Raw genomic sequence first — 14,659 nt, forward strand, 5'->3', positions numbered from 1 at the left:
TAGCTGGAGATTTTGACAGTACACTGACTTTGGCTGATCAGTTTCTTCCAGTAGTCATTGCCAGTAACTGGCATGTGATAAGTGAATAAAACAAATGCAGGCATATTAAATTAGATAATAGATTTTTTATACTTAAAAAAGTGAGATTTTATCTCACCCTAGTAAGAATGTCCTATATCAAGAAAACTAACAATAATAAATATTGGAGGGTATGTGGCCAAAAGGGAACCCTACTTCATTGTTGGTGGGAATGTAAACTGGTTCAGCCGCTCTGGAAAGTGGTATGGAGATTCCTCAGAAGGCTAAACATAGAGCTCCCCTATGACCCAGCAGCTCCACTTTTGGGCATCTACCCAAAAGACCACAAACAAGAACATACTAAAGCTACCAGCACAACAATGTTCATCACAACACAATTTGTCATAGCTAAAACATGGAACCAACCCAGATGCCCCTCAGTAGATGAATGGATCAGGAAAATGTGGTACATATACACAATGGAATTTTATGCCTCTGTCAGAAAGAATGACATTGCCCATTCATAAGGAAATGGAAGGACTTGGAAATAATTATACTAAGTGAAGTGAGTCAGACCCAAAGAAACATGGACTATATGGTCTCCCTCACAGGGAATAATTAGCACAGGTTTAGGCAAGTCACAGCAGAGGATCACAAGAGCCTAATAGCTATGCCCCTATGAATGCATAAGATAATGTTAAGTGAAATGAACTCCATGTTATGGAAATGAGTGTTATATCACTGTTGTAATTACTTTCAACATGCCATGTGAAACTGTAGCTTCTTTTGTTGATGATCCTCTTGTATCCCCTTCCTGTGGTTGTACCTGCACTATCACTGTATCTTATCTGAGTACATTGGAAAATGTATATACTGGTATTAGAACTAGGAAAGTGAAAGGGAATACCAAAATCAAGAGACACAGGATAAAAAGACAAATGACTACAAAAGCAGTACTTGCAAAACTGTTTGGTGTAAATCAACTGAACAACTCATGGGAGGAGAGGGGAAAGGGGGAGGGGGAGGGAAATGAAGGAGGAGGTAACAAACAGTACAAGAAATGTATCCAATACCTATTGTATTAAACTGTAACCTCTGTGTACATCACTTTGACAATAAATAAGAAAAAAGCCTGCAATATGTAAATTACTGTATTCATTGGATGTTATTATCATAGAATTTGTTAGTACTCAGTGTATTGGTTAGCTTTTCATTGGTATAACATGGCACTTAAAATAAGGATTTGGGGCTTATAGTTTCTGAGATTTCAGTTTATATTCTTTAGTTCCATTTATTTTGGGCCTATAGTGAAGCAGAAAAGGATAACAGAATAATGTGGAAGAGGCGATTTTATAATTCATGGTAGACAAGAAGCAGAGAAAGACAATGAAGGGCTGGGGACAAAATATAGCTCTCAAGGACATACCTCCAGTGACCTATTTCCTCTAGGTAGACCCTATCTCCTGAAGTTCCCAGAGCTTACTGAAACAGTACCACTTGATAGGGAACAAGCATTTTACAAATGATCTACTGGAAGAAAATGATCCACATTTAAACCATGACACTCAGAGACTTTGGATCAAGAGTAGTCTTTTTGATGTGTAACTCTTGGCTAATGGAGTATGGAAATAAATAATTCTCAAAGTTTTTATTGCTGGTATGGACTAAATCAATGGCTAGAATGAAGGAGCATTCACTCTTCTGTCCTGAAGTAGGTCAGGTTGCTGGATCTGACCTTCTAACCATTTTTGAAGACTACGTCAAAATGGATAATAGACAGTCAGCTAGCCTATTCTGTTTATCTACTGAATATGGAACAAAGCATCATACAAATGCAGAGAATTCAAGGATATAATCTTTAAGGAGCTTTTAACTTATTTGAGGTGGCATTTATATGGCTACCTAGCAAATGAAGCCATAATGATGTTAATTCAAATGTGTGGCATCATCAGATGGAGTAAATACTGGTCACAGTGCCAAGGCACACAAAAAGCATTGTCGAATCTATTTTCCTTCCCTTAATATAAGTTCCCATCTGGATTACTGGAAATAGTCCTTCATGTCCTCCCTACCCCCACCACTGCAAACATGGTGAAATTGCTGTGTTTGCCTGGCAAGTATGATACTGTGAGTTCAAACTCCAGTACTGCAAAAAATAAGAAAAAATAATGTACACTTTACTAAGTAGGATAAGAAATGTACTCACTGCCTTACATATGAAACTGCAACCCCTCTGTATATCACTTAGACAATAAAGAAATAAAAAAGAAAAAAAATAATGTACAGCTTCTTCTTGATATCTTTCCCATTCTGTAGTCAAAGATATATGTCTAAGGTTCAAAACAGATGTCATTCCCCTTTAGCAATTGTGTTTTCTATGACCTTCAGGATCAAGTCCTTGTCGAGGCATACCAGGACCCTGACCACCACTCCTCTTCCCAGTTCTGCTCAGTCTCCTGGAAAATGGCATGCTCTTTCACACATTTGCAACTTTGCAGCTATTGCTCTGTGCTAAGAGTACCCATCTCCTTTTCTTTGTCTGGCTAACTCCTGATTCTTTCTCAACATCTATGTGTCCCATTTAAACAGGATTTGATGGTCTTTATCTCTATCCTTGAAATATCACTCATGATAGCATTTATCACAATGATAATCTATTTACTTATCTTATATCCATCACTGGCTCCCTTTCACTCATCTGGTTTGTTGCTCTTCACCTATATGAGAACAACTTGCTAGAAAAAAATTTACTTTCTACAGTGCCCAAGTGGTGGAAACAATTGATTAACATTAAATATTACTATTCCAGTTACTGGGTTAATCTGAATGAGATGCAACACAAAGCAGATGTTAGATATGGGTGAATCTTCTTTTTTACATTAGCATATATTAATAGTGCAAGGGAGTATAATTGTGATAATTTCTCAGAAGTCTAGAGTATACACAGAACACTTTATGACAGGAGCCAATTTCTTAGGAGCCAAGTGTTATAGAGAGCCCACACTGAATGAAAGTGGTCCAATATTTGATTAGGTATTTTTTACTTGTCTAATTGTGCAAACTGGCCAAATCTAATCTCAAAAGATGCCCCAGGTATAGCTAATAAAGGGTGACATTATGACATGGTAGTTTAAGGTCAGGAAGGGGCCATTTGGAGAAATATTTTCATTGAAACACTATCATTGAAATGGGGTTAAGATGTGATTTTTTTCTGCATTGAAAAATAAGAGGATAATAATATGAGAATTAACAGGAAAAATCATAGGAAATCATGAAGAAATCTCAGAAGCAAATGTTCACTTGAGAAGAATTCAATACGACTCTGTCGGCTTGACAGACATGGGAATGAGTGAAAATATCAGATACATCAGAGTATTTCTATCATCATGAGGACAGTTCATTAGTGTGCTCTATTGACTTCCAAGCAAGCACCCTGATAACTTTACCTTTAAAAGCATGTGTGGGATAAACATGAAGTTGAAAACCTTTATGTCATGTTCCTTGGCTGATCTAACTGGGTCACTGTCTCAGTGGCTACTAGTAATCCCATGTATACCTGTATAGTTACAGTTTTCAGAGGATTTTATTTTCCTTCTCCTTTGCCAAGTGAGCCTGTTAGGCTTCTGGAATGTTCATTAGGTTCTGGGGCTTCATTCTGGTTTTCTGGGGATACCCATATCCAGCATGTAGTGTGATACTAGAGTTCTTCTCATAGCTTTGGCTGTCATTTTAGTGGGGACTGTGATGGGGTGGTCGGGTGTTCAGCAATTTCTCTTGAATTCTTTGGCTTGGCTTTATCTTTAATGATTATTCATCTGTGTTTGCTAGAACTTAGTGGAGAAAGTTGTCTGCTTATTTAGTTTGGTTACATTGAACATATTTTATGTTGCTACCTATGGAGACCTTAAACACTAAAGTCTAAAATCATCTCTGAACAGATGGAATCACTAGCTCCTTTAAAGTCCCCAACACTCCCTCTCACTGATAGAAAAGTCAAGTCCTTAAGGCAAAAATATGCCAGATCGGGGCTGGGGATATGGCCTAGTGGCAAGAGTGCTTGCCTCATATACATGAGGCCCTGGGTTCGATTCCTCAGCACCACATATACAGAAAATGGCCAGAAGTGGCGCTGTGGCTCAAGTGGCAGAGTGCTAGCCTTGAGCAAAAAAGAAGCCAGGGACAGTGCTCAAGCCCTGAGTTCACGGCCTAGGACTGGCAAAAAAAAAAAAAAAAAAAAAAAAGCCAGATCAGCAAAATGGCTCTTTCTTTCCCTCACCCCTTACTATGCACACCAAACCTCGGGTTTAGAAATGGGTTGAATCTTAGTGTCATGAACTTAGATGGTGCCACAGTGAAGGGAAGGGTGGTTGGATTTCTTGAACTGAATTTGCTCAGATGACAATACACTCATAGAAAGTAATCTGGCAAGTAGCACAATTATCCCCACTTTTCAGTCCCTACATACCATGATCTTAGCTTTCCAATTTTCCATCAACCATTTTTTTAGATTTGAAGATGAATTTTAATACCAAAAACATATAGAGCAAAAAATTGAACATATGTTTATAACTCAAAAAGAAGTCTGGACTTAGTATGGTATAGTAACAGATAAATAATAGCAACCTTTTTTTTTGTCTTTTTCAGTTCTTTCACCCATCTCTATTACTCCTCTCATTCTCTACTCCACTGAATTCTAAAGCATTCCTAGGTATCTCTTTGTAGCAAAGTTCTTGCTCTCAAAGCTACCATAAACAGCTTTGTTTGTAAAAAGCTGTGAACGCTACTATAGGTGGTTCATAAATAAACTTTTGTGCATGTATGTCTTGTGTATGTATGTTTTATTGGGGATAGGATAAGGATGACATGTTCTCATTGTAGGTCTTCTGCCAACCTTGATGTTATGCTTTGCCTCTTATTTTGCCTATCTCAAGGTCAGTACAGTATTTTTCAATCTTTCTGGTTATTAGAGTATGTTGGATTGAGAAATAGATGTGCATATTATTCTCTAAATTCTACCTGAAACACGGCTCTAAATATCTGATTCCATGAATTCCTAGAATATTTGTAGAGAAATGTAGCCCCTCTCTATATCCCTGAACTACTTACATTTTCCAGATAGCATTATCCTTTCTCAGTTCACCATAAGTTCTAATTTATAATGGTTATCTTTTCCAGTTACCATCAGCCTCTGTCATACCACAAGTATGTTTTTCCTAGAGTAGACACTCTCAGACCCTTAGTACCGGAAGAATTCTGTCAAATCAAACTCTGATATACTGACAGTTTACTTAAGTCTCATCTAGTGCTAGTCAGTTTGTTAGAATTAGTTGTAATTATATACTTGCTGTTTCCCTGATTTCTCATTTTTTGTGCAGCCTATTGGAGGCCCAAAGTTCTATCAGATTATTCTCTAAAAAAAAATGTGTGAGAAACTGAAAAGGCAGACTTAGCTCATTCTGTCCCTTTCAACATTGTTGCCTTCCTACTCTAAGGTGTACTTTCTTTGGATTAGTTCCCCAATATTCTTTTTTTTTTTTTTTTGGCCAGTCCTGGGGCTAGGACTCAGGGCCTGAACACTGTCCCTGGCTTCTTTTTGCTCAAGGCTAGCACTCTACCACTTGAGCCACAGAGCCACTTCTGGCCATTTTCTGTATATGTGGTGCTGGGAAATTGAACCCAGGGCCTCATGTATACAAGGCAAGCACTCTTGCCACTAGGCCATATCCCCAGCCCGTTCCCCAATATTCTTAACTTCAAAGCTGGCATTCTGAACTCACTTTGTGAAAAAGCTTCTCTGTCAGACTGTGTTCTGTTCTAATTCCTAAATCTGAAGCCTGCATCAGTGCTAGGGCTAGGCTTTACTACAAGTGCTAGTTTGGAGTTGATGTCTCTCAGTAGTTCTTGAGACTCCATTGACATCTGGACAGGCTTGTCAATGCCTCTGAAGAGCATAGGGATAGGGCGCTGGGGAAGGTGGTCAGTGTGAGTGCAGTGACAATTTTTCTGTGAGTAATAGTGCTTGAATAATATAAGTTAATGCTGAATCAAAGGAAATAGAGTCAGACTCCAAACCAATTTGATTTGCAACTTGGAATAAAAGCAACATGTCTTGATTTAAATGTCAGACCCACTGCTGAGTGATGATTTAATAACTTTTATGAGAGATTCTGTCACAGCAAATTCTACACTAGGATAGAATGACTCACAGTTAGGGTGTTAGAAATGATACAGAAGCACACAAAAAAGAACTGGCTTGTCTCAGAGCTTACCCAGAAGCTTTTCATAAAGCTAATTTGCAGTTAGAACTCCCCCTGCCCTGGCCATCTTGCCAGCCATTTTTTTCTTCACAGATATCTATGCTTGGAGTAGAACAAACCTACAGATATGATGGCAACTCACTGCAGTATTTTCTGAGGATGCAGGCTCTTGAACTAGTCTAGGGTGAAGGTTCAAAGTTAAGTACATTCAATGTAAAGGCACTAGTGAGCCCAGCTGTCTCTCCTCTCCTCTCCTCTCCTCTCCTCTCCTCTCCTCTCCTCTCCTCTCCTCTCCTCTCCTCTCCTCTCCTCTCCTCTCCTCTCCTCTCCTCTCCTCTCCTCTCCTCTCCTCTCCTCTCCTCTCCTCTCCTCTCCTCTCCTCTTCCCTCCCCTCCCATCCCTTCCCCTCTCCCTGTCCCTCTCACCCCTCCCCTTCCACAACCTGGGAATTGAACTCAGCCTAAGGTACACTGGGAAAGTGACCCCTAGTGAATTTAATTATTTCTTAAGGCATTTCAAAAACTAATCTGTTCCTAATGCTCTTTAGGCAAGTACTTAATTATTGACACCCATTTTAGCGATGAGAGAGTTTAGACATAGTAGGGTTTAAAAACTTCTCCAAAAGATTTTTGTAATGTTCTGGCTCCCAGGAAACTATTGCTCTTTCTCAATATGTTGTGACTTTGCTCTCTGTGACTGTCCCCAGATTTCTAGGAGTACAATATCATAAAACTCTGAAAGTTCAAAGCTAGTGATATCTCAATTCCAGTATGCTTCCTGAGTCAAGAAGAGACTGTAGGATGCTTCCTAACTGAAGAAATTCTATTCTGATTGTTTAATGTTTCCATTGTCAAGATTTATTTTGAAGTGAATTTAAAGTGTAAAGACCTATGTTTGCCTAGATGAGGGTTGTCTAACCTTGAGATTAGTGACACTTTTGGCTAAATCATACTTTGTTGTTAAGAACTGTTTTATGCTTCACTAGTGCTGTAGCAATATTCTTGCACATGGCACCATTATGACCTCTACAATATGCAGAAGGCAGAGTGTTACAATGCTTATTCATGGGTCTTCCTTATCCATCTCCATAACAGAGGATTTTCCAGCCTGAAGAATTTATGCCAATAGTGGTAAAGCTTATTCTAACAGATAATTTCTTGAATGAGAAACAGTCCATTGTGCCTCATTATTTGTGAGAAAGTGAAGTTCATGTCTACTCTTGGTTAGATTTAGCGTATTATTTACCCCATGTGGGCAAAACAGATGTTTTGAACTAACTCTGAATGGTATGCTGCTTCTGCAGCTTAACATCTCCTTATACACCCACATAAAACACTCCCTCCGCTGGACTTCCCACTAGTAGAGCCAGGCTGAAGTGCCGTGAAATGCTACCTCCTCCTAAAGCCTTACCTGAGCCCGAGATCAGCTAGCTAAACATAGTTAGTTCCTCTTATTCTGACCATTCCTATGATGTTTTACTCATGTGTATCTTAAAGTATTTATCATTTTATAGTACACTGGATAATTTGAATTTAAAATCTTTAAGGTACTAGGGGGTAAAGATGATCAAAGGATATTTCATATATTTATAAAAATTGATACATTATATATAAAATATTTCTGACACACATGCACACATATGAAGACATCATAATGAAACCTACCAAAGACTGGAAAAGAGAGGAAGGGAGAAGTGTATGAGAATATAATGGAAAGTAGATTTACTTAAACTACACTGTACGCATGTATAGAGTTGTCATAGTGAGGCCCCCCTTTCATGCTTGGTATATGTTAAATAAAAATAAAATTAAGAAAGAAATACCCTTAATAAGACTTTTACTTAATAATGGACACTGAAGCCTGGAAAGAAGGGCTATGATTAGTTGAAAGTGTTGTACTTTCCCATAAAATGTAGTTCTTAACAATTTGTGTCCTTGGCTTTGTTCTACTGGCATGACTGAAAGGGATGTCATGGAGCATTTACTTTTGAGCTTTGATCTTTAAATTAGGCCTAGCCTTCACATCTCAACTCTTAAATTAATACATTGGCTAAATCATTTGCTTTTCAGACACTTCCCTCCTAAATAGCAATTATTAAGGTGGTAGTTAAAACCAAGTAAGATTGTGTATAAAAATGCCTGGAACATTGTAGATACTCAATAAATGTTTGTCAGAAGAGTATTAGGAAAAGGATATTTGGTTGAACTGAGGGTTGAATTCAGAGCCTTGAATATGCAAGGAATACTGACCCATGCCTCTAAGAGTCAAACTTACAGATTGATGATAGTCTACAGGACTTCCTAAAAACTAATTAGAGGTAAAGAATAATAATTGTTCATTGTCGTTGCTCTCTGATATTGATCTTTCCATAGAGGGATTCTTTTGTAGGCCATCATCCAGTGACACTTTCTGTGGATAAGCATACTATTAATAGTGGTTCCCAAAGTAGAAAGATAGTTCTTAAATGATTAGCACTTGGTTTATCTTCCTGCTTGCAATGCCAACAGTATAATTTCTCTATTTCCTCAAGTAGATAACAAATAGGATTGTGGAGAGGGGACTGAATAAAAGATGTATTTTTTCTGTTTCTGTTTACCTTTCTGTATGCTGGGGTTTCAGTGCTACTCAGTGGTCTGAGAGATGTAGTTGTAAAAGGAAATTTAGAATGCACTTAAAAGTACCAATTGGACGAACACTTTGGTGCTGGCTCCATGCCAAGTATGAGTGAGATTTTGGTAAGGTTTGCTCAGGCATTTCTTAGCCAACTCTTTACTCAGGAGCTGCTCTCTCAGCTTGCTTCTCAGTTAGGGCTTTTGGGTAATGCTCTGCTATGCATTTATTCCTTTCATTTAGAGAAACAAGTCTCCCTTGTCCCAGAGTGCATGTACCGAATAGAAATATCCTTGCTACTCTAATAAGGAGATGTCCTGACAGGAAAGTGAGCAGAATGACTTCTCATGTTATATCTAGACTGCGTTGAGAAAATGCTGAGGAGAAAGTATTTGCTTGGTAGTGGATTCACCTTGGAGAGGGGGCAAGAGGGATCCTGCCCGTGCTGCAGTGGGAGCACCGGTTTTGATTAAGGACCCAAAGAAGCTCAGGGTATCCCGTAGCAAATACATTTAGAGATGACAGATCAAGCGTCCTGCAAAGAGAAATTTCATGGGGTAGGGGGACATCAGATTGGGAGTAAAGAGATTTGCTTTGGATCCTTCTAGATCTTTGCTTCTGAGTCTCTAGAGTTTATTCCTGAGTCTCACATTCCAATCTATAAAGTAAGTAAAACAGTGATAGCAGAAGTTGAAGGTTTGCCTACTTCTAAACTTTTCAGCGTGAATCCCAAAGTCTTATACAAAACCTCCTACAACTGTTCATGTGAACTTCAGTGAGGCCACTTGGGTTTAGGAAAGATCTATCACTCCCCATGTTTATTGATAAAGTCCTTCCTCCTCAACAGACTGATATTTATCACAGGAGGGAATAAGGGAATGAATAGTCAAGCATAGCAGAAATGGTACATGATACTATAGGAACCTCTAATGCAGGAATTTGACTTAGGAAGGTGAGAGAAAGACTCACAGAACAATTAATGACTAATATGGGTTCTAAAGAATGTTTGAATACTGATCAAGCCAAAACTTGTTTGTGTGTCTGTGTGTGTCTGTGTGTCTCTGTAGGAATGTATGTGTGTGTGTGTGTGTGTGTGTGTGTGTATGTTGAGCATATTAGTTAGAAGAAGAGAGTGTGCATAGGCCTTATTGTGGAAAAATTTTAATAAAAAATTTGAACCACAGTTTTGCATGCTAAAGTTTGAAAATGAAAAGAGTACTCAGCTCTAAAATATTGAAATTATAGCCATTATAGACAACATAAATGAAACATTATTAAGCTTTAAACAAATATAACTGTACTATTAAGCCAATATTCAAAAAGAGAGAACTGGCAGATGAAAATATGGTAAGTGAAATCTTCTTTCCAATGTTTTACTCAACAGTTGTGTATGAGATGTAGAGATGACTTATTAGATAACTACTTGATTGAGTCAAATTGAGTGTAGTAGAGTGAGCCAGGGAAGGGAAATAGTTGGGGCCAAGTCCTGAGTAGTATTCTGTGAGAAATAAAAATTGGCGAATAAGAGGACAAATAATGTTTTGGGCAAAAAAGACAACATGTTGGTGTTGATTTCATAGTGCAAAGAGTATTTTCAAGGTGGGAAATTCGGGATAAATTAGGCTAACCCAAATCAAAGAAAAAAACAACCAAATTTGTGGCCTCTTTAGATTCTTCATATGATACATCAAGTAGCCAATTAAAATAAGGAAAACAAAGTCACAGGAAACCATATGAACAGACATAATTAGTTCTTTGATTGACTTTAGCTTTTAAAAATAAATTTTCATAAATCCCACTCTTGGCATCCTCAACTTGGAATAGTCAAAACTAGCTTTCTGTAAGACTGTGAGGTAGGTCAAGGTTACTTCCTACTCTACTCAGTACTTCTCTGCAATTTTGTATAATTAGGTGTCTCCTATCACTTCTGGAGTCCTGTTTGCTAAAGCACTTTACTTATTCAGTTAGTTACTGGAATACCTCATGAAATAATATCTCTTCTTGTTTCTCTTGGCATTAACATCTTTTGAAAGATGGCTGAAGAATAAAAATTCTCCAAACAAAAGGGATCTATCACTAATAAGATGACAATTGGTGGGGTAAACAGATTTATGCATGTGACATTTCTCATTACCCTTCAAACTGAATGTTTCCCCTTAGAAGATCCGGTTTTAAGTAAATGCATATTTCCCTCTTGCATGTTGAATGGCTAGGTTAGAACAGGTAACGTAAGAGGGAAGGCATTTGATTTTGCCTGCCATACCTCCTCATGATGCAAGACATGGCCTTTGAAAGTAGTCCTTTAATGGCAGTTAAAGTTTGGAGTCATCATGCACAGGGTTTATATCCTGACTCTATCATTTTCTAAATGTGTGATTAAAAAAATAATCAGGCTAACCTGTGCCTTGGTTGCCTCATGTTTTATCAGACAGGAACAATGAAGGTACCTATGTCGCGCAGTTTCTGGGATGATCAATGACACTTGATCAAATTGTTCTTATCATCATTTTAATTAGCATTGTCACACAATCACCAACCATACCACCTCCAGTTACTACTCTAACAGGAAAATAAAATCTTATAACCTCTTGCTGAAACAGAGATCAACAGTCAGCAAAGGAAGGAAAGAAAAAATACAAAATTCAGTCCCATTTACTATCTCCTTTCCTTAGTCTATCCATGATATCCCCAAGAGAATGTATAGAGATTGTACTTTCAAGAATCGTTGCTATAGTCTGCTGCCAATGACAATGTTCGAGAACACAAACTTACCTTCACGTCTCTGTCCTTGTTTTGACAGGTACCTGTCGGCTCGGTTGGGCTTATTACTGTGCTGGAGGAGGAGCAGCAGCAGCTATGTTAATCTGCACCTGGCTTTCATGCTTTGCTGGGAGAAACCCAAAGCCTATTGTATTAGTGGAGAACATCATGAGAAATACCAATTCTTATGCCATGGAGCTTGACCACTGTCTCAAACCTTGATCTTTGAAAGGAGACTGATTAGCAAGGGTGGGTAAGGGGAATGAAAGGAGCTCTGAAAGTGGTATTAAGCCTAAGTCAGTTGGCAGCCATCTACCAGTAGTATAGCCTAGTGTTTGCATGCTTTTTAAATTCCTGCATTAATTTCCACTTTCTCACAAACCAGTTAGTCAGTAAAACTCACCCAGAAGAATGATTCTCTCACTCATCAAGAGTGTTCACTGACAATCAAGTCCCAATGTGCTGAGTTACACAAAATAAGAAGATCCTTACTTAAAAGGTAACTACACAACTAAGCAGTTCTTCGGAATTCTACAGCTCATCTTTCCTACCTGGTTTGAAACTTAAAAGCCAAGCACTGTTGTATAGAGAAGGACCAAGAGATAGACAGGACTTGTCCCTACTACATTTATACAGTTCTACTTGTGGTATTTATTTCCATCTCCAAACATATCTGGAATACCAGTACTGGAAGTTTTGTGACTTTTTTAGAACTATACCATCTGCTTTTCTTCCTCTGTGGTTATGGGAAAGCTTGGTGGGAGGATAGCACCCAGTAATGAAAACATTAATGAAAATTGCTTGTATATAGTCTGGGGCCTTCTTAACATTATCACTTAGAATATTCATATGAGCTCATTCTCTTCTGTCTGGGTGATTCTTATCAATATACAGGGGCAAGTATTTCTTGATCCTCTGTAGATGCAAACATGGACTCCATCAAATGTTCTGAGAAGAGACTATTTATCAGACACCCAATAAACAAGAATTTACAGTGATAATGACACAGATATTTCTGCTGGATCCTTATTGAAATTTCTATCAGAGTTCATTATAATTGATGATGAAATCTGCGGTGGCATTTTGCCCCTGTAGTCATCCCTAGCATGATAAAGTTACTTTGCCTGTTTCTATAACTGCTTATCAAATGATTTCTCTTCCATCTGGGGTGAGTTAGACATGAAAGAACACAATCCTGATGTCACCTAGGGCTGAAGTATTTTTAGTCTGGCCTCCATCCCATCTGTGCTCAAGGCTGACTGATGGTGTAAAAGAACTTAGTGTCTCCTGGGGGCAAAATTAGTTTCACCCTTACCCCACCCAAGTTAATTCAGGCCAGTTCTATTGTTCCATAACCACGGCTTTAGGGACTCAGGAGGGCTTGTGACTGCAAAGGCCACCTTATCCATTTCTATTCTTAATCATTTCAGCATGGTTTGGGTACAATTCCACCTAGTGGGAGAGAAATGGAAAAACATGAGTTGATGAGTTATACAACATTAGAGTTCTTATAAAGGCCTTATGTATGTAAATGAATTCAATCACATATCCAATTCATAATTCATTCATTTATTTTGTCATTTATTCAGGAAATATATTAAGCATCCTATATCCTACATTCTGTGCTAAGTATTGGATCTAAAAGAATGAAAATTTGGTTTCCAAACCTAAAAGTCATACTATCTGTGCATTAAGAGGGATGTCAATAGATATTTGCTAGTGTGTACAGTGTTAGCAAAGTTATCATGGAGGTGAAATCATTATAGAGAAGCCATGAAACCAGTTTAGAGGTGAGGGGCATGTGGAAAGATGTCTAGAAAGCTGGTAACTCAGATGGGTCTGCTAGATGAATAGAGGGAGTTAAACAGCAGTAGATAAGCAGAAATAGGACATAGGGACAGCATGTGGATGACAAACAGGTTTTAAAGGGGAAGTGACAAAAGTTGAAACTGAAAGGGCAAGCAGGAGCCAAATTCTGTGGAACCATCTATTCCAGGATTAGGATACTGACTTTTTTTGCCAGTCCTGGGCCTTGGACTCAGGGCCTGAGCACTGTCCCTGGCTTCTTTTTGCTCAAGGCTAGCACTCTGCCACTTGAGCCACAGCGCCGCTTCTGGCCGTTTTCTGTATATGTGGTGCTGGGGAATCGAACCTAGGGCCTTGTGTATCCGAGGCAGGCACTCTTGCCACTAGGCTATATCCCCAGCCCAGGATTCTGACTTTTATACTAAAATATGGCCATTGAAGGGGAAGGAACATGATTCTTTTTTAAGTGACATGATATTATTTGTATTTTCCAAAGATAAATTTTGGCTACAACAACAACAATAGCAGAAAATTTGGAGATATTAGAAAGATTTTCATAATCTAGATATAAAAGGATCAAGTCTTGAATTCAGTAGTGACTGTGGGACTAGGATGAATGAATGAATTTGAATGAATATGCAGGTTGAGTTGGCCACAGTGGCTCTAGTCTATAAACCTAGGCACTGATGAGGTAGCATTGAGGAGGATCTCATGAGCAAAATCTGAGATTTTATCTTACCCAGTAAAAAGTTGAATACACACTGCCTTACATATGAAACTGTAACCCTTCTGTGCTTCACTTTGACAATAAAGAAGAAAAAAAGTTGAGTACAGGTGGCTATCATCCCAACCACGAGGAAAATTGAGAATAGGAGAAACTCATCAGAAATAGCTTGGCATCACTATCATCCCAGCTATGGTGAGAAGCATAAATAGAAGGATATTAGTCCAATGTAACCTGAACAAGATGTGATACTTTATCTTCAAAATAACCAGTGTAACCATGTGCTGGTGTCTCTCACATCTATAATCCTAGTTACTAATGAGGCTGAGATCTGAGGATCACATTTTGAAGCCAACCTGTTGGGCAGGAAAGTTCATGAGACTCTTAGCTCGAATAAACTACTCCGAAAAAACAAGAAGTAGAGCTGTGGTTCAAGTGGTAAAGCACTGAGCACAAAAGCTCAGGGACAGCATCCATGCCCTGA

At 38.5% G+C, this 14,659-nt stretch overlaps 1 protein-coding gene across 1 annotated transcript in view; it reads left to right on the forward strand.

The window, feature by feature from the left end:
• The window catches only part of Lhfpl1 (LHFPL tetraspan subfamily member 1), a 35,082-nt gene extending 23,044 nt beyond the window's left edge, over positions 1–12,038 (forward strand). Inside the window, exon 3 of the mRNA XM_048336401.1 lies at positions 11,686–12,038. Within this exon, the coding sequence (XP_048192358.1) occupies positions 11,686–11,867 (182 nt within the window). The 3' untranslated portion in view covers positions 11,868–12,038. The remainder of the gene's footprint in view (positions 1–11,685) is intronic.
• The last annotated feature ends 2,621 nt before the right edge of the window (positions 12,039–14,659 follow it).

Source organism: Perognathus longimembris, chromosome 28 (assembly GCF_023159225.1).
Source record: "Perognathus longimembris pacificus isolate PPM17 chromosome 28, ASM2315922v1, whole genome shotgun sequence".
NCBI lineage: Eukaryota > Metazoa > Chordata > Mammalia > Rodentia > Heteromyidae > Perognathus > Perognathus longimembris.